General features: G+C 40.1%; 1 protein-coding gene across 1 annotated transcript in view; it reads right to left on the minus strand.

The window, feature by feature from the left end:
- Positions 1-491: 491 nt before the first annotated feature.
- LOC134002240 (potassium voltage-gated channel subfamily B member 2-like) overlaps positions 492-21,920 on the minus strand; it is an 83,390-nt gene continuing 61,961 nt past the window's right edge. Inside the window, exon 2 of the mRNA XM_062441544.1 lies at positions 492-2,483. Coding sequence (XP_062297528.1) covers positions 492-2,483 — 1,992 coding nt within the window. The remainder of the gene's footprint in view (positions 2,484-21,920) is intronic.

Below are 21,920 nucleotides of genomic sequence, written 5' to 3' on the forward strand. Positions count from 1 at the left end.
TATTTGTACCTTCAGTGACAGTTTTCCTTTGCCAGCCTGTGCATTGTCATTGCCTTAGATGTTCTAGTATTTACAGTGGAGCACTTTCAGCAAACTAAGCACCGTAAAATATCTGTCATTTTAAATGCATGCTTTTTACAGATAAGTCCCTCTGTGCATTTCCTTCTTTTGCTAGAAAAAGGAGACTGTCATTATGTACATTAGGAGGACCAAAATGTCTACATTAGTTGATGAATTCCCTCTGTTTCTCAAGAGCCTCCTCTTGGAGCCCAGTGTTCATCCCAAAGTCATTCTTAATTCTGCACAAAGCACTGCAGTTTCTTTTTCAGCAATACACAACAACACAAGTAAAAGGGACTTGTCATGCCATGCAAAAATATCTTTCAATACAACTGCACTCTTGTCTTTTCTTCCTGCTCTCCCACACACCAGGCTGATGTTGCAGTGTTGTTGCAATAGTTATCTATTGTCCCTCAAAGCTTCTCTTACAGTCACATGCTGGTTTCACAGGTCGGAGAGAGGCTGCCATCTCCGGGTCTCAGGTGAATATCAGATGTAAACATGTGGTTCTCTACTTTGTGTCCACTTTGGTTGCTGTCAGCTTTGACCTCTTCGCCAGCCCCAACCACATCTTGGGTGCAATTTTGTGCTGCTGCCTTGGGTGACAAGGGTGAAACTGCAGCACCTGCCACCTCCATCAGATGTCTCTCCTCATGGTTCTCTGCAGATTGATCTTCATCACCGGGTGGGGTGTCTACCACCAACTGTTTAGGGGACAATGGGCATGTCTCCTCCTGGGAGACTGGGAGGAGCTCCTCTGAACTGGGAATAAGCGGTGAGGTGTCTCCCTCTGGGGACTCGTCTTCCAGGATGCTGGAGCTGATGTCTCCAGGAGAGGTAGTGCTGGGCGGTGTTAGTGGGCCTTCAGCAGAGGTTTTGGTGAAGTTGACCTTTAACTCCTTTATTTTAAGAGGGTTATTCCCTATGGGAGAGCTCTGGATATTCTCTACAGCACTGTTAAAGCTCTCTCCTTCCTCTATCTGAAGCTCTGATCCATCACATGGGTTAACGGATTCATAGAGGCCATCTTTGAGTATGGTGTCGGGAGAGTTCTGGTCATCAATTGCCCTTAGTTGGCTAAGATCAAGAAATGGTGGGGCTCTGGGGTATCTGATCTGATCTGGCCCAGCTTCTTCCTCACCTGAGTTGGGGCCCTGCTTTGCATAGTCTGCTGAGCAGCTGGCAAAGTTATCTGCAGAGAAGGGTTGGACCTCCTTCATCTCCAACTCCACCTCTTCTTTTAATGTGTCTTCAGGGCTGTAAGATTTCTTAGGTGAGACCGGAGCAGTCACAGTTGTGCTCAGAGTGCTCATGGAGCTTGTAGTGTTAAGATTTGAGAAGGACTGTGACTTGGTCATCTGGCTGTACATCTCCTCCAGTTTCTGAACATTAAGGTGCTGTGGGGTCCTATTTGCCCACTGGGTACTTCCAGTGGTGGTGATGGATATACGATTAGGGGAGCTTTGTGGCAGAGTATCTGGGTTTCTTTTATCTGGGGACTTTAGGTTGATTTCGGAGGTGGAGTGCCTGGTTGAGGTACCCCAGCGGCTAGGTGACAGATGGTTATCCAGAGAGGTTTTGTCCTCTCCTTTCTCCACTACCACATCCATCAGTTCCATACTGCGGGCAAAGGCATCTTTCAGGTTCATTGACACAATACTGCCATTCCGCTTGGCTCTCTCCAGTGCCTCCCTCCTCTTGATGGCCTTCTCCTGCCTCTTTTGCTCTTTATAGAACTCAGAGAAGTTGTTGACAATAATGGGGATAGGTAGGGCAATTACCAGCACTCCTGCAATACAGCAGAGCCCACCCACAATCTTTCCAAGTAAAGTCTGTGGATAAATGTCACCATAGCCCACTGTAGTCATTGTAATGGTGGCCCACCAGAATGATGCAGGGATACTGGTGAATTTTGTGGCATCTTCATCTTTCTCAGCAAAGAAGACCAAGCTGGAAAATATCATGATGCCCATGGCAAGAAATAAAATAAGCAGCCCCAATTCATTGTAGCTCCGTCTCAGTGTAAATCCTAGAGACTGGAGCCCCGTGGAGTGCCTAGCCAACTTCAGGATCCTCAATATTCTCATGATCCTGAATATCTGTACCACACGGCGCACATTTTGGAACTGTAATACACTCTTGTTGGACTCAGTTAGGAAGATGGTGACATAGTAGGGCAGGATGGCCAGCAAGTCAATGACATTCAGTGGGCCTTTGAAGAACTTCCACTTATTAGGAGAAGAGAGGAAGCGAAGGAGGTACTCCATGGTGAACCAGGCAATGCACACAGCCTCCACATGGGCCAGCTGGGGATTGTCATTGGGCTGGCCGAACTCATCTATGACCTGAAGCTCTGGTAAGGTGTTGAGAGACAGAGCAATGGTGGAGAGGACGATGAACAGGATTGATATGATGGCCAGAATCTAGGGATAAGAAAAGAAGCACATAGAGGAATACAGTATTAGTGGAACACAATAAAAAATCCATGTTGAAATTAAAAAGCTGTAACCTTAACCCTGATAAACTGAAAAAGAGACAGATATGGGATACATTTTGAATAATTAGGGGTTTGTGGTTTGCATTAGGGACAGGGAAAGATAAATAAATAAATGCTGAGAGATGTGTAAAGTGTAAAAGATGTGAATAAAATGCTTAAAAAGCACTATGGTTCCTGAATGAAAACACATTACGATATAGAGAATATATAATATGTCTAAGCATTGTAAATACGACTGACAGATAAATTGTAAAATGGCAAAAGACCAAACGAACGATTAAGTCTTTGAATAAATACAGAGAGGTATCAAATAAGGAAGATACTGAAAGCAGGGGAAATAACTACACCAGAATCCTATATTGGAAATTGAGGTGTGTGTATGTGTATGTTTGCATGAGATCCAATCTACAATGGATAAGAGGATAAAAGGATTTTAGCTCCACCTGTTGGCAACAGTTTAAAATTCCCTCTATCTGTCTTAAAATATAATTGATTGATCTCAATAGTCAAAATACAGTGACAAAGTTTTCAAAAGGTTTATTCTTTGAAACGTAAAACAAATAATAATAATGTGCTCATGTCATTTCCTATTCCATCTGCTTAACAATGGGATAGGTAAAGAACATCCTGCATTATCCTAAGAGGTCAGCACGCCATGAGGCTGTGTTCCACCTGCAGCTCTTTACCTTGACCAGGGTTTGTTGACCTCGGTAAATTCAATCTGCCTTTAGATGTTCTAGCTGAGCTTAGACGTATATTACTGATATAAATTAAATGAAAGTGTGTGTGCAATGTATGGTGTGTAGGAGAGTATTCTTGAATGTCACATTAAGTTTGAGTATTAGATGAGTTTAGTCTGGCTCTTTCATTGCCCCTTTACTGTTCTTCTTCAATGCCACTCCACATTTTATATCTGCTTCTGCCTTGCACCAGAACCACAGATAAAACTCCTTATAATTCTGCTGAGATTAGTTCAGACCCTTTTCCCACAGCTTGACAGTGTCTCAACCCACAGGTCAAAAGTCTCTTTCCTATACTCTCTATAGTACTGCAGTATAAAATATGAACTGAAATCCTGTGCATGGAAAAATCAGCATTCCTTTGTAAGGAGTCCTCTGTGACCTGAGCAATATAAAATGTGTCAAAATCTAATAAACAAAATTGAAGAGTCTCAGTCAAGATAAGAAAACACAGCACCCTGAATACTAATTACCAACCACATTAAGTTGCAGAACACACATGAATTAAAACACTGCTGCCTGGAGACATTTACTGTATTGCTTTTTAGACTTCCTTAATTTAGCAAATATCATGCAGGGATGAAGCTCAAGGATTATGCGGAATTGTTCAGGAGTCCGTCGTTACTGTAGCCTATCCATTAGCCTCTGGCATGCACTGACACACTGGAAAACAATGGTTGAAGACTAGTGACATTGCAACATTTTCAGCTCTGAAATGATACACAATGTCTAAAAAATAAAGATAATCCCCTCTAATAATAAATAAGGGATACAGCAAAATCAAGTCAAATAGGTGTCATGGCTGGGAAGAGGAAGTGTCACTAAATGAATGCTGGTGCTGATTAGGTTAAACCTATTAGCAGCTAAGTGAGGCAACCTGGACTTGGCCCAGTACCAAGCTGAACGACTGTGGAGTCACAATAAGGACGCACATTGCTTCCATACCCCTGGACTTTTTGGCAAGCTCATTTGAAGCTTACCCCCTGGTGCCAAGCCACTCTATCAGAGGATGCTTGAGTTCCTGTTGCTGAACACCTTGGCGCCAAGTCAACTCCAAAGATAGAAGAGTAGATAAGACCATGAGATAATGATTTTTTTTAGTTTATAGGATTACTGGTGGAATATTATATAGGTTACGCAGCTGATTTTTCACATGCAGTACAAGAATAGATCTGATTGAACTTGATTTTTGTTAATACCAGCAAAAGGTAACTCATTCTTTAGAGGTCAACTTTTCTTTATTTAGATTCACATTAACTGCCTCAGAGGAGACACTTAATCTTTTACAGTTCCACAAGTTGGAGCAAGAGAGCCCTTTTAAACTACACTATGAACAGCTGAATGAATAAACTTGAGGGAATGTACACAAACACACTTACACACACACACACACACACACACACACACACACACACACACACACACACACACACACACACACACACACACACACACACACACACACACACACACACACACACACAGACAGAGAGAGAGAGAGAGAAAGATAGTGATTAATGTTTTCACTGACCCATACCCATGCAATCTCACCTTCCTACACACCCCATGCATTCCTTGCTCATGGACATCAGCAAATGGCATTTGAGTGTGTGAATGAGCAATCCTGAGGGGGCTTGCATTAACCTACTGTAATTGAGTGGGAGTAGTTAAGAGGATCAATTACTTGGACTCAGTCTTCTTTGCCCCTGATTTGCATGTGCAGTGGCATTAAGTATAGCATCAAATGCCATGAGGGGTGGATCAAAAAACGGAAATAAGTGCGGCCACGCCAGTTGACCTGGAAGTGACCTGGAGTTGGAAAGTAAACAGAGACAGGAAATGAAACATCTGACCAAAATCTTACCCCACTGGACAAATTGAATCTGTGGCTGTACAATATTCTTTGAAAAGGAGGAGAGTCAGACAACATGGGATTAAAATGATCACGCCCTGATCATTTTACTAAACTAATCAATCCTACCTGCAGATTAAGCTTCATACCTATCCAGTCTATCCTAAAAAGAGCTTTGTTTTGCTGTAATTTCACTGGATTATTTGTCTTTGATAGCTAAAATGAAAAGTAATTTTAAATAAATCTGTCACTTGCAACAGAAATAGCTAATTCTAGCTAATTTTGTGGTTAAAGAGCAAAATTAAATATCAAATGATCAAACATAAAATAGTAGTTGTCACAAGTCAGAAAGTATTTAAGAATAGCCTCAAATATAATAAAAGATGCTATTACTATATCCAAACCCTTTCTCTTGCATTGTTCTCTGCCTCTTTCTAAATTAATCTTTTCCTGTCTGTGTTCCTGTGAAGATTTTGACCTCAGGATGTCATAGTCAGGTCATGACCAGGACAGTCATGAGACATGATTGGCTTAGACGGAAGGTTAATGTCCTCAGATGATTAGGTCATGTGTACCATGCTTTAGTTGTCCATGGCTATTCTGGCTGCTCTCCCTCCACCAACTCTAATGCAAAGATTGCTTAACATGACTGTGCTCTGACAACAAGTAAACCTGCTTTATTTTGAGATTTACAATGAGATGAAAGACAGATGGCGAGAGAGAATTAGTAAATGTCATCTGACTTTTATTTTTAATAAAATACTCTGAGGATTTCCCCTTATTCTTTTGCTCTTAACTCCTGAGCCCATTATAAAACACGTTATGAAAAAAAAAATCGCTTGATGAGTGTCCTCACAAAAGCAAAAACACAGCTGGCTCAATTCTTCAAGGGACAGCTTAAAAAAAATAGTGTCATCGAAATTAAAAGCAGCAATTTAGTGGGATGTCTCAAGAGTGAATGTGCTAAAGCCACCAACACCTTCACACGCCCTCGCAATTTCATTCCACAGCTCCTCCATGATAGTATTAGATCCTCTGGGAGACCTGAGCAGGTAGTGTGAAGTTGATCCAGAGGAGAAAACATGCAGCAGCCACTGAGTTAAGAGCTCTCTTGAGCCTCTCCCCTGAGCCTCTCTTGATTTCCATCTTCAGCTGCCTGTCATCTCAACGACTATTCTTAACATTGTGAAAATCACCTTTCACATCCTGTTTTAGTTCTCTTCCCACAAGACGCAGTCAATAGGGGCACTAACTTCACTCTTATCAGTGACAGCCCTTTGGTCACTAACAGTTATACCCCATTTCTAGCATCAGCTTCTATGCCCACATGTCCCCCACCCCTACGACATCCCTACCATTCCTTCGTTTGAAGGAGGACAGCTGCTGTGGGAAAGAAAAACTGCCAGTGTCACACCAGTGGCCCATCTGCCAGCTTGGGGGAGGCTATCGATTGTGTACACATCAAATTATGGCCACTGAACTAGGCCCAGTGAGCACGTATTGATCTCTCCGCTCAGAGCTCTTATGGACCATGATCCACCTCTGAGGTCCCGACTGACCACCATCAACCCCCACTCTCCCTCACGTGTGTCATCAATTTGTTCTGGACAAATTGTGCCATTCTTCAGGTATGATAATTTTTTGCTGCAGAATCAATCCAGGCGATTATGGCTATGGTAATATGGATTGATCCCAGGATTTGTGTGGTATTTCATCACCTGAGACTGTATCTCTTCCAGTATGATGACTTATCAAGGCATGCACTGGTGACATTGTGTACATTCTGTACGCAAAAACTACAATATTTGGCTAATTTCTTATGATTTCTTATTATTTTATTAAGTTTACATGTTGGCAATTTCCATGCATTATTCAGACCAATGGCTCCATATGCTGCAAGTAGGTTTAGGAGTACCCATATGGCTAAGTGTGACTCATAAATGTGCACAAATTCTGTTAAAGAGCCATTGCCAGCAATTAATGATGGCACAGAGCAAATATGACATTATTTAGGAACCTGGCAAAGATACTTTAAGAGAGATTTACAAGGCACGGATAGTTAGGGTTTGACTCTAATACATGTACCCTTAGTGAGACTCAATATTAATCAACAAAGGAGGAGAGACATCTTCCCTCCCACTCTCTCAAGATTCTGCTGGTTGAGTGCCTTTTCTGTGGCCAGTTTCCAAAGACTTCACAGAGAGAGAGAGGGAGACAGAGAAAAGCAGGGAGGGATTGTGATATTTGGTGTCCATCCACTGTTTCGTCCCACAGCGCTGAGGTTCAGAGAGGTTTGGAGGAATGCCACAGTCATTACGATTTGAGCCTCAATTCTAAAGCCATAGTCCCTGGACAAGATAATTGAGTTCATAAAGCACTTGAGAGAAAAAAAGAGAAAAAGATCTAAAACTGATCCAACAGAATTCTTGAAACTGGGACATAATGTGTGCAATTGAAATATGTCCCAGGCCTTTTTTGTTTTTTACAGCTTTGCAACAAAATCAGATAAAATAAACTACTCTGGTGTCCATCCAGCTATGTTTGGCAACTACAGTGGGAGTTTAGTACATATTAATACCAGCTTATTATTCCAAGAAAAACTAGTGAGCTGTTCATATATCTTTGACAGCTCTCAGTGTAATCAATAATTGCAGTGGATATAACCTTTTGTTTTGGCATAATGCATAATCACCATACTATGTCACTTACTATTTAATCTGTCATCAGTCAGCTAGACTGTATTATGGGTCCCTTTGTGTTTGGCAACATTTGTCAAGTGTATTGGCGTGATGTGATAGAAGTCACAATTTCACGGTCAATCTTAGTGAGGTGCCTTGCAATCAGTATGAGAGACAAACTCTGCATATCAATTATTTTTCTTGTTGATCTTTCTTTTAAGTGTAAGACCGTCAGTGTGATATCCATAATAGATGCTGAACTCGCTCTCTCACTTGTGTGCAGACTCTCATATTGTCCACACTGGAAGCAAGCAACAGTGGGGATCCTGGGGGATTAAGCCATACCCCGAGGGTGTGCGGTTCACTTAGCTGCACAAAAACTAGTTGAATGGGCTGACAGCCAATGAGAGGAACCTTAATCAATAACCAGTTCTCATATTCTTACAGGTCACTCTGCATCTTCTGCTGTATGGTGGTTTTTTTCGGTCACAATATTTCAGGAGAAAAACGGAACCAACCAAAACAATAAATAAATAAGTAAGTAAACATAAATTTAAATAACCTCTTGACATTATTGAGAAATATCTGCTGCTAGCAGAGTGGTTTCCCTGTCTGGGTACTGTAATGTTTATTTTGATATTTTCACCAAACTTCATTGTGTACCCTTGTATTTCCATTCTTGTAAACACATTGTTCATACTCTTCTCCTCAAAGCCCTTTTTGTAGAACCAGGGTAGAAAGTGGGCTAGTATGAAATATTTATAGAGTGCCTTCATCCGTCGGGCCAGTTGCACAAACACGCCTGCACAGAACAGGCAACACAACCATGTGTCAGGATGTGGTGCTCCATTACAGCTCAGAGGGGTTTGGGTTGAATGACACGTCCATGATTAGTGGAATGAAATATCATACATAAAATAATGTATTAGATAACACACTGTACTGACAATTCCTCCTTTGTTGTTTATTGAAATACATTACTGGAATCCCATTACGATACATGCTTTCATTCAACAATAACAGTAACAATAACAGTGAAAGGGAAATGTACCAGTGTATGAATCTCTATGAGTCCTGAGTATTGCGACAACAGCATAGAGAAGAGCCTGACTTTATTTATGATGCTACAGTGACATTGTGGTGGTATGGGGAAGACAGCGAATCAGATGTTTGTTGTTTTTCAGTAAAGAGAATCCTGCTACCTAAGACTGTGAGACAAAAGATAATTTTCTTTAAACTTCTGCCTGAAGGCCCAAACGCACTGAAAACGATAATTGACGCACCTCATTTGACGCGCCTCATTTGATGCTCATACGTTGCACTCCAGGCAAAATCAAACCAGGAAAAATCAAACACAGGCAATGATTGTTAACCATTTTCCACCTCTTCTTCTGTGGCTGTTGTTGTTTCCAACTGATAAACAAGAGCACTGTAGAACATTTGCATGTGAGGCCCTGCATTGTAGAACTACTTACACTTGTAGTGCACCTTTCTGTGTGATAAAAACACATTGGTAGTATGGGAGAAATTCAAGCATTGTCATATATATATATAAAGGTGTACCACCGTAAAAGCCTGTGGGTGGCCAGACCAGGCCATCTTATCCAAGAGTATAATTCACAGTGGTGAGTCAGAGTTTTACAATTGGTAATGAAGCTCAAGGAAGCATGGTAAGCTGTGTCAACTATATGACTACACTGAGCAGAGGTAAAGATCACCATAGTCCAACAAAGGTAAAAATTGACAGCAACAAGTCGCTTTTTTTACATTAAAAGAGAAACACAATTTCAGAAATTAAAACCCCAGTTTTAGCCTCAGCTTTTTCACCATGTACTGCTCATGTGGCATCTATTTCGCTTCTTTCAAGACATCCATTAATACTGACCAGTGTAGCTTTTTTAGGCCACAATCAGCACAGCACAACAGCACTCAGGTGAAGTTAAAAATGTATGAGTGAGCTGCCTCACAACAAATTCACAATCATACTCAAAACAGCAATGCTTTTAAATGCTAAATTTCCCACCAGGTGCTACAGGCTAAGCCATGGACTCAACCTTGAGAGAAATTCAGCCAACTCTTCTTTTCAATCAAGTGTATTGATGAATTTATTTAAAGCTCTGATGGGATCCTTGAGCCATCCACTGACTGAAATAGATACCTAATGCTTGCTCCATTTTACTGTATATCCTGTAACATAGCCCTCTGTGTCTGTGATCAGATTTCTACACCCAGTAGCTATAGTCTTCAGGACCGATCTGATTGCGGCTTAACAATACTTCATAACTCTATTAAAAAAAAACGATATCCCACAGCGTGGTGATGCTATTTCCGTGGACAACTCAGCACTTTTCTGAATTAAGTGTTGGATGTAAAAGTGTTTCCCGCAGAGACCAAGCTTCCCAGGAAGGGCAGTGAGGAAAGTCATGCACACTGCGCCACAAAGCTTTTAATGCAAAGAGCACACTTAGTTTTATGACAATTTCTTGGAAAGTCTTAGTGATATCAACATGTTCAGCTCTTTTCACTATTGCAAACTTCTAATCGCACCAATCTTTGTTGCACTTTATCTGGCTCTCTATGTCCTTGCCCTGTAATGTGTCCATTAATGCCCTCTTAGCTACCACCCAGCCAATCAGTGCTCGTGACTTTCACACCACAAATGTCAGAGAGAGAGAGAGAGAGAGAGAGAGAGAGAGAGAGAGAGAGAGAGAGAGAGAGAGAGAGAGAGAGAGAGAGAGAGAGAGAGAGAGAGAGAGAGAGAGAGAGAGAGAGAGAGAGAGAGAGAGAGCAGGCTGCATTGACTCCGTGAGGTACAACACTGTCAAAATTACGAAGGTATGAGAGAAAAATTAATTAAAGAAATAAAACTAATTTATAACAAGTTTAAAACCTGCAGTAATAAACAAAAAAAATACTAATCCTAGAGGGAGAAAATCCAATAAGATTTATTTCTCTTGCAATAAAAGTAATAACAGCTATAGATTGTTTCTTTTCCCTTAAATTCTCGTCTTTTCTTTTCTGTATATTTTCTTTAGCAATGTCTTACCATAATAAAAAAATCTTTCTGAATGTGGATTTGAAAGATCTAGATATTTATATTCACATTAGAAACCAATTTTAACAATGTCCTTTCTCCATGTCCTTTCTGTGCCCAAAGAAATTACATGAAAAAACAGGATGTGTGCACATGCATATGTGTCTGTGCATGCAATTGTGTGTGCATGTGTTTCTTTATGCACATATTTGTGTATTTCTGAGGAGAACAAGCCTTCGGCCCTTATGGCGTTACAATGTTATTAACCTATATGCCTCACTGAGGCACATGTAAATGCACATGAGAGCTTTTACAGGATATGCATATACTGTATATGTGCAAATCTATGCACATGCTTCTTACACTCATACAAGAACTGCATGTGCTAAAGAGGAATCTTTTAAAAAAGGAGGCCACGATACCAAGTGAAAACAACATAATTATAACAGATAACCTTCTTATGTTTTGAGTCATTTTCATGAGTAGCTCTGTGTTCCCGCAGGGTTTGTGTCCTCATGTGTGACAAAAAGAGAGGGACCCGGAGTGAGCCGTCACCAGGGCTAAGTGTAATTACTGCTAAGTGTGCTAGCCCCTGCGCCTGAGTAGCGATCACTGTGTTAATCACTCGGCCAGGGCACCATAATCAACACTTCGTAAAGCCACAGACCAAAGGATGGAAGAAGAAATAAACACGCAGCCTGGGCCGTGTAACAGTTAATATTCATGATCAGCTGAGTGCTGTAAATAACTCGCCAGGCGACTTAGCTGCTCCAGAGTGCGCCTGTACATGTGCAGATAACAACATGGGAAGGATCTCTTACAAGCTCCCTGCTCCCCTTTACCCCTGAGTCTCTTGATATCATCATCCATCTAAGCTTGTAGATTGAGGGAAGATGGGAAGGTGGGATAGTGGTGGTGAAGAGGTATATGTGTGTGTGTGTGTGTGCTTTCTAGAAATTCACTTAGAATAAGAATTACTTTCCTGTCACCTCTCCTGTGTGCTTGTCTTTCACAGATAAGACCAGGAAAACCTCACATTAAAAACACACCCCCACACACATGCACACATACAAACATACAGTAGCCTACAAATGCTTGTAAAATGCCCTCCTTTGCCTCTTGCGTTTTCTCTCTCTTTCCAAAACACACACTGTCACATTCAGCTGCACTCAGCAGGCTCCTATTGCTCTCGGCACTACACCCTCGCATAAAAAAGAGAATTCCAACCTCTCTCCTCCCTCCCCTTTCCTCTCGTGGCTCTATCTGTTATCCTCAATGACTACGCGTCACCTTGCTGTCTGAGTCAAACTGTGTAACCATGGAGATGTCTCCCAGCACTACTAGTGCAAGTTGAGCAGAAAGCAGCTTTGTGATTTAAACACTGTTTTTTTTTCTGTGATGCAGAGTCTTTACCATTCAGCTGAGCGATCAGCAGAAGCCCTTTGAGCTGAGAGATGACGGAGACAGATTTCAGGGTGAAGAGAGGTTATTTGGAGCATTGGAATTCAAAGCAAAAACAGCCTGAATGAATGCTGTCTTGAATTCCAACAATAACAGATAACATTTGCCATTTAGGGGAAACTTTTGTTTAAAGTGACTCACAGTGCTACAGGGATGAACAATTTAGAATGTTACACCATAGAGATGGACGATGCGTCTATTGAAATCATTTGGCTTGTCTGATGGAGGTTTGAGGGCGGCTGTCAATCATGATGCCACAATCCTTTTTTACATTATCAAATAATTAATTGAAAACAAACTTATGACAAAAATGAGCACTTGGACAAACATCAGCATGATTAGAATGACCTAAAATGGAGGGGCGTGGTTATGGCGCTGAACTGAGCAGACGTCTTTTTGTGAGCTCCTGGCTATATTCTTGAAAAATCCTGTAAACTTTCCTTTAACTGCACAAACAGTGATAACTTTCATTCGTGGCGACTTGATACTGCATACCCGCGACAATATGCCGAAAAAAAACAAATCTAAAGCACACCTTTCTCAGTGTGAAGAAGACGACGTCTCAGATGCTATTAGCTTAGCTAACTCAGAGTGTGATGCTAGCCTCGTGCGACTGCCTCGTGAGGACTACGTGGACACTGGATCGGCCCAAAACATGGACGTCATTCAGATACTCGATGGGATCAGAAATGACTTTTCCACAAAGATTGATGTGGTCCTTAAAGCCATTCAAGACGTTAAGAGGGACGTGCAGGACTTCTCGACGCGCATGGATGAAGCAGAAGTGCGTATTAGCACCGTAGAAGACACAGTCAACTCAGAGAAAGGCAAGGCTGACGCGCTAGCTAAACAGGTGTCTCTCCTCACAAACAAACTTGACGAGCTCGAAAACCGCTCGCGTCGTTCAAACCTACGGATAGTTAACGTGCCGGAGAAGATGGAAGGAAACGACGCGGTAGCTTTCCTGGAGAAGTGGCTCCCCGAAGTGCTGGGACCAGCAACATTCCCGAGTCCACCTCTCATTGAAAGAGCACACAGGTTGCCCGGCCGGACGCAACCTAATCGATCGACCACACCGAGGGTCATCATCGTGAAGTTTTTAAACTTCCAGGATAAAGTCCGTGTGATGCGAGCTTCCAGGGCCAAAGGCAAAGTTATCTACGCCGGTCAAGTGATCATGTTCTTCCCGGATCTTTCGGCGGAGCTCCACCGTCGCAGGAGGGGTTTCGACCAGGTGAAACAGCAGCTGAGGTCGATGAACATACGGTACGGAATAATTTACCCAGCCAAGCTACGAGTGTCGTCTGATGGACAAACACGTGAGTTTGAAACCCCAGCAGATGCTGAAAAATTCATCAAAGGGTTACAGAACACAGAGGACTCACAGGTGAACTAAAATGAACTGCTGAATCCTTTATTATCCACCTATAACAGCTATAGCTTGTTATTGATGGCTTTATGGGCCAGTAACACACACACGTGAATGCTGTTTATTCTCTTTTTTCTGTGGAGACTTTTCTGTTTTGTATAGGCTACATAATTGTATTATTCCCTCAGTCTCCTCAGATGTAAATACGCTTTTTATTTACTATTTATACAGATACTACCACGCGCCCTTTTTAAGTGGGCTGTCACTCGTTTTGTTTTGTTTTTTGAAAAGTGGTTATTCAGTGTACTGTCGGCCTTCCCGAATGGAAGTTAAGCTGCAAGAAAGACTAGGTGAACATACTTGTTTGTGTATATATATATATACATATATATATATATTTTTTTTTTTTTTTTTTTGCCAGGGGACACAATTGTCCTGTTTATGTTGTTCGGTCTGTTATTAGGACTGCTTGGTTTGGTCTAACTGCTCCCTTGTTTACACTGGATCAGTGTGTGCACTTAACTGCACCCCAAGGTCAGGGGGAGGGTGGGGAAAGGACTGTCTTGTTCAGGTTGACAGCTAAGGGGTATTGTTCATGGCAGGGTTTAAGTGTTTTTTTGGTTTTTTTTTTTTTTTTTGTTTTTGTTTTTTTTTGCTTTTTTTTTTGCTTTCTTTCACATCATGTGGTATTCTACAGGTACACTCCCAAAATGTCACATAGAGATGCTCATCAGGTTTACCAACAACTAAAAGATGATTCTATGCTGTACAATCTGGTGTATTAGTAAGATTAGATGACTGCAAATAAGAATTTTAAATTCACTTCATGGAATGTTAGAGGGATGGTAAAGTTGACTAAATTAAAACAGGTAATTACCAGGCTTAAACAACTTAAGTCATCAATAGTGTTTATCCAGGAAACTCATTTACTCAGAGAGGACTTAGTGAAAGTACGTAGGAGATGGCCAGGCAAAGTAGTAGCATCCTGTTTCCCTTCTCATTCGAGAGGGGTTATGGTGTTAATTCATAATTCGGTGCCTTTTCAAATAAATAACACTATTTATGATAAAACTGGTAGATATTTGGTGGTTCAAGGGACTCTCTTGAGAGAAAGTATTAATTTGGTTAATATATATGGCCCAAACGATGATAACCCATCATTTTTTGAGAATTTATTTTTGCTTTTGGCCACCCTCCCTGGTAAGATAATATTGGCAGGTGACTTAAATTGTGCTTTAGACCCGAAACTGGATCGCTCTGCAGGGATAGATACATCCCATTCCCAAACAAGAAAGAAAATTCAACAATATATGAAAGACCTGAACCTTTGTGATCCTTGGAGAAATCAAAACCCCAACAAAAGAGAATTCTCATGCTACTCGGCAGTATTTAAAACCCACTCCCGAATAGATTATTTTTTAATTTCCTCATCTCTGCTACCTAGTATAACAAATTGTGTATATGATAGTATTGTTTTATCTGATCATGCCCCAACCTCACTATTTTACAACGTCGAACAAGTGTATAGACATCCAACCAAGTGGCGATTACACCCTAAATGGTTACAAGATTCTGACTTTATAAAATTTGTAGGAGAACATATTGATCTCTACTTCTCTATAAATACGAATCAAACATCTGCAACCATTAGATGGGAAGCTTTTAAAGCATATATTAGAGGACAAATGATAAGCTTCACCAGCTCTAAATTTAACAAATTCAAACAGAATATGAATGAATTAGACTCAAAAATTAGAGAATTAGAGAGAGAGGTTAGCATAGATAATTCGACACAAAAAAAACAAGAATTACTGACCCTTAAAGCAAAATATGAGGAGCTCTCCATGCTTAAGGCTGAGGATGGTATAATAAGACTGAAACAAACTTTTTATGATCAGGGCGAAAAGCCAGGTAAACTGCTAGCCTGGCAGATTAAGAAAATTGAATCTGACAGAGCCATCAATACAATTAGGAATGAACAAGGAGAATTAACTACAGATCCCACAGAAATCAATAACACCTTTGTCTCATATTATAAAACCCTTTATAATTCTGACAACCCTCGAGACCTGGTAAACCAAAACAATTTCCTCGATGGATTGGTCATTCCCTGTATTTCTGAGAGTACAAAAACTGAACTAGAGAGGGAATTAAATTTGAATGACATTTCTAACGCCATTACAAACATGAGAGGAGGTAAAGCTTCGGGTCCAGATGGGCTTCCGATAGATATTTACAAATTATTTAAAACAAAATTAATAGCCCCGTTATTAGATGTTTATTTTGAATCCTTTAAAACAGGTTCCCTCCCCGTTTCGTTACGTAGTGCTCTGATCACTCTTATTCTAAAACCAGGCAAAGTGCCAACCGAACGCGGTTCTTATAGACCCATATCACTTTTAAATTCAGATGCAAAGATTATTGCTAAGGTTTTAGCCATGAGACTCGAGGGGGTTCTACCAGCCATTATACATGGAGACCAGAATGGTTTTGTGCAAAAGCGGCAGGGGTTCCACAATGTGAGGAGAGTTCTTAACATAATTCACGAGTGTGAAGAGTCCCCTGACACTGCAATATTATCAGTCGACGCCGAAAAGGCGTTCGACCGAGTTGAATGGCCCTATCTACTCGAGTTGCTTGGGCGGTTTGGATTTGGTGATTACTTTTGTAGATGGGTCGAAATTTTATTTGTTGACTCCTCTGCAATGGTATCTACTAACTATCTCATCTCTCAGCCTTTTGAGTTATTTCGAGGTACAAGGCAAGGGTCACCAATTTCACCTCTTCTTTTTGTAATAGCCATGGAACCATTAGCAATAGCGATCAGATCACACCCCTTAATTCATGGTATTAAGATTGGGGACTTAGAACACAATACAGCAATGTACGCTGATGATACTATTATATTCTTATCTCAACTTGCAGAATCAATACCATCTCTCTTAGAGTTGTTTGGTCAATTTGGGAGTATCTCTGGGTTTAAAGTGAACAAAGAAAAGTCATCTATTATGTTTTTAAATGGAAATGAGAGGAAGAAACCTTTAGTGTCACATCCATTTGTGAATGCCACAGAGGGATTTAAGTACTTGGGCATCAAAATAACCCCTAAAATAAATAATCTTAGTTCAGCCAATTATGAGCCCATGTTACAGGGTGTGTCAGAAGAGATCACGAGATGGACAACATTACCTCTTTCTATATTGGGAAGAATAAACATAGTAAAGATGACTATACTACCAAAATTTTTATTTATCTTTCAATCAATTCCACTAGCCCCTCCTCCTTCTTTTTTTCTCAAGACCAGAAAGCTTCTTTCCAATTTCATCTGGAACAATAGGAAGCCAAGACTCAGACTCTCCCTTCTATATCTACCTTATGATAGGGGGGGGCTACAGCTGCCAAATCTAGAATGGTACTATTGGGCTGCTCAGTTGAGGGCCACAATGTTTTGGTTCTCTAAAGATGTTTTCATGCCCTGGTTAGAAATTGAAAAACGGTCCTCAAAAGGTTTGTCATTGAATAGCTATCTATATTCAGCTTCTTTTAAAACATTGAAGAAAGATACTACTAATCCTTTTGTAAAAAACACCATTATTGTTTGGCATGTGGTACAAAAACTGTTGTGTGACTCTCCAGGATTATCCTGTTTCGCCCCGATCTGGGGGAATGCTAACTTCGCCCCGGCAAAGAATGACTTGGGTTTTAAAACGTGGATGAACAAGGGCATAGTAGAATTGCAGGATGTATATGATGATTTTACTCTAATGTCATTCAATGAGTTAAAAGCAAAGTTTGATATACCACAGAAACACTTCTTTAAGTATTTACAACTTCGAAGTTTTATTCTGGCACATTTAAACAACTCGGTGCAACAACCTCCATTATCCACCTTAGAAACACATATTACAAAAAGCTGTTTTGGGAAAAGGCTGGTCTCCCGGTTTTATAATATGCTGGTTGAAAACCATAAGGAAAACTCTGATAGTAAGAGGCGGGAGTGGATACGTGACTTACAAGAAGACATTTCACTCAGTGAATGGGGTAAAATATGTTTAAAAACACATACTCAAACCATCAACACTCGATTGAGAATGATACAATTTAATTGGATAATGCGAATATATATTTCCCCTGTACAATTAAATAAATTTGATCCTAATATACCTGATCTTTGTTATAAGTGTAAAAACCACCAGGGCACATTATTTCATTGTTTATGGAAATGTGAAGAGATTCAAAAGTTTTGGAGCTCAATATTAAAGTATATCTCTCAAATCACTACTTCACCTGTACCCCTATGCCCTAAGTTATGTATTTTAGGCATTTATCCAGAGGACTGTAATTTATCCGGCAAAGAAAGAAAAATGGTTGATCTTTGTTTACTGCAGGCCAAACGCTGTATTGCATTATGTTGGAAGAATGTTAATGGCCCCTCTTTTACCCAATGGTTGAATAACTTAACATCAAGTTTGGCTCTTGAGAAGCTGACCTATATTGTTAGAAAGAGGGCGTCTGAATTCTATGACATTTGGAAGATATTTTTGGAACTGTTGAAAGGTGGAGATTTGGAGGAGGCAATGGGAGAATGAGATAATAAAAATATTTAATGTGTTGATAGGAGTGTATGATGTAACCTATATTAAGAATATTATTATTATTAATAATTTATTATCATTACCATTTTATATGATTATTTTTTTATTTATGTATTTATTATTTATTGCTCAGTAATTTCTCTGACCAATTTGTCTATTTAATTGATCCCTTTTTAATTATTTATTTTATTATGGAAAATTATTTATTTACTTTTTCTGTATTCTATTAGTATTTTCATTATTATTTGTATTACTGCCATATGTTTTAAGTGTTCTATGTTGTTGTATGAATGTAAAAACCAATAAAGATATGTTTAAAAAAAAAAAAAGAATGACCTAAAATGACCAAAACAATCTTTGGGAAAAAAATATTTAACGTTCACTTTGATTTTTTAGTTTGTCTGATGTCCCATCCAATAACATGGAGGGGGCAGGACTTATGACCTATACTGCAACCAACCACCAGGGGGTGATCAATATGTTTTCTCTCCACTTAAGGGGAACTGTGTCATCTTTATCGACAGTATGTGACACGCAGAAAAAACCCAATGCTTGGTCATTCATTGTAAATGCAAGTGTAAGTGACCTCATTAGCCTTACATTAGAGAGGACAGTGATGTGGTGCTGTTGGGCTGTAAGTTAGTGAGTGTCATGCCCAAAAGAGGGAGCTACTCTCCCCATTAGAGCTGGATTCAACTAGTTAGAATGTCTTTTTGTGACCTTTTCTTTCCAAGGAGGTTGGTTGGAGGTGGGGAGAAAACTAGCTACTGTTTTGATTTGCAAAGGAGGAGTTGTAATAATCCCTTGGCTATTTCCTCTATCCTTCACGCAGAGCATGAAAAATGCTCTTTCTCTTTCTGTCTCCTTCTCCATCTCTCAGTGGACTGCAGGAAGACGGATGGTCACTGAAGAGTCAGCTAATCCTAATCAAGTATGAAGCATTAAGAAGAAAGCACAACCCTGAGCCCTGGGTGGCACTCTCCTTCATTTATATTCCCCACGACACCAGCATCCACCCCAATACAATTGCTCCAAAATGTGGACTGTTGCAGTGTATGGCTGTTTGACTATTGCCTTTGGATGTGCACATTGTGTCAATCTTAATTGTCCCTCTCACAAAGTCTCTCTCAAATTATGTGCTGGTGGTGTAAAACTCTCATTCGTGACTTGGCTGATTCATTATTATTTTGCTTCACTTCCAAGGACAGACCTGTGTCTCAATCACTGTCTATCTTGAACACTTCACTCACACTTACCACACACATACAAAACAGGAATTCACACAAATGCACACAGAAATATACTTTCCGCCTTCCCTGACTTTTTTCTGACTCTCCTCTTGGATGAGGAGAAAGAATATGAATTAAAATCTGTTTACCATGAGAAACCTAATAAACAACATGGTATCCACTCTAATGAGATTCGCCCAGATGATTTATGCATTCATAATTTTATGATGGAGATCGACACAGAAGAGGGAAAAACACGTGCACAATAGCAGCAGACTAGTTAATAAGTAAGGGTGTGACGATACACTCAGCTCACGAAACGAGACGAGATTTTAACACTATTTTTAACAAAACTTCAATGAGGAAATATATGACTTTTCTTTTATTTGAAATTCACAAAATGGAAATAATGCAGGTGCATTTTGAAATGTTTTAATCTTATAATGAATGCCACTTCAGTTTGACTTGCTAAGTATGAATTATCATACACAGTATGTAATATGCAAGCACTGTAAAATATTTCCCCATATAGATAGATATTTTATAGTTAGATAATTTTGGTATTTATGGAAATAACAACCATAAATACAAAATTTAGATACAATCACACATACCAAAAAGTAAATTATAAATAATAGAAACAGTTCTAGTATATAAATATAAATTAAATAAAGAATCAAATCATCACAAATTATAATATATTGCTAATAAAAAAAACACACAAATAAAAGTAATTGCACAAATCCTGTATCACATAAATACACAAGTAGAACAACATACTTATTATAAATTGTGTTATAATTTGGTAATGTGACTCATTTTACTTTTTGCATCATTAGGCTTCCATAGCTGCGCTAGATTCCCTGCTCCTCCTACTTCAGGCTTTCAGTGTAGAGACCTGAGGTCAACCTGCTCCTCTCCTCTCCTACTATTGACTGAGATCTTCTCTGCAGGTAGAAGCTGTGAGTTAACCAACTAGAACCAGGACACCCACTGTAACAAGGTTAATGATCCACATGGTGATATTATAAAAAGAAGACGAGGTGACAATGAGTGATAGGAAACCGCTTGTCTTTTTTTTTGGTGCGCCGCTTAATTATAGCTTCGCGAGACAACTTTCACTTCGACACGAGATCTCGTGGCACGATATCTCGTCACACCCCTATTAATAAGTAAATGAATAGTCAAACATCATGCAGCAAGACCCACAAACAAATAGCAAACCAAAAAACAATACATTAAGAAATGCAACCTCTTTCTAAAATGCATTTTCTATCTTATGAGGAAACTATATTTTCATGTTAGAGCCTTCATGTGACTGTAGATGCCTCTCATTCTGTGCCAGCTTGCCATCTCAGTCCTGTTTTATACCGGTAACCTATCTGTTTGGTCCTCTTCATCCCAATTACCAAACAACACCTTGACATTGCCTTCTGCTCCCACGGAAAGAGAGACCTAGCGACCATGTTGTCAACAACATATTGATGCTTGCCTCCGTAACCATAGAAACTTAAGAACTTGGTCTGAAAGATGGCCATCATCACAGTAAAACTGTAAGAGATTTTGTGCCCAACATGGCTTTTGATATGCCAACAAAAGTTGATAAACACACTTACACATGCACGCACTGTAGGTTTTAATAAAGCCATGGTTCAGCTGAGTGATGTCAGCAATTATCTTAGCCGGGGCAACCCCTTACACAGAACAACACAAGCTGCTCTCTCCCTCGCAATGTGCCATGATGTTTACTTTAGTAATGACTCATGCTGGATCATACTCCATGGTCGTCGGCAACAAAAGAATAGCCAATATACCACAATGGAAATGTGACTTTGAAAAAATAAAAAGTGGTATGAATGACTGAGCAATTGAGCTGAGTGCTGCTTCATGGCAGAGGCAAGCAGGGAGCGCTGATAAGGGAGCTGTAATAATGGACAGAATTGCAGAGCCTTTGTTCCACAGCAAATGAGAGTGATGATCACCAGGCTTGGGAGAGGCACTAGGCGACTGTTTCCATGGCGTTAGAAAGAGGTATGCCCGTGTATGTGTGTGTAGATCTGAGTGGGTGGCAGTAATGTGTGTAGGTTGGGGTGGAGGTTGGGGTATTATTGATAGGTTGCCTGTCCTTGAGAAGGCCAGATTGGGACGCCCCCATGCTTCATGGGAGATTTCCTTTAATTAATCCAAATGAGGACACACTTGCAATGAGGCACACCCACACACACATGTACACAGATGCCTGCATGCAATGATTACCACAACCACAGCAGCAAGGGAGAAGATGACATTGTAGCACTTGTGTCTCTAAATTTTTACAGATTTTAGTGTAAAAGTTGCATACTGAAATTCATGTTTAACATGTTTATTAACACAAACTTTTTCAGAAGAGGAATATATTTTACATT

The sequence above is a fragment of the Scomber scombrus genome, chromosome 20 (assembly GCF_963691925.1).
Source record: "Scomber scombrus chromosome 20, fScoSco1.1, whole genome shotgun sequence".
NCBI classification, from domain to species: Eukaryota; Metazoa; Chordata; class Actinopteri; order Scombriformes; family Scombridae; genus Scomber; species Scomber scombrus.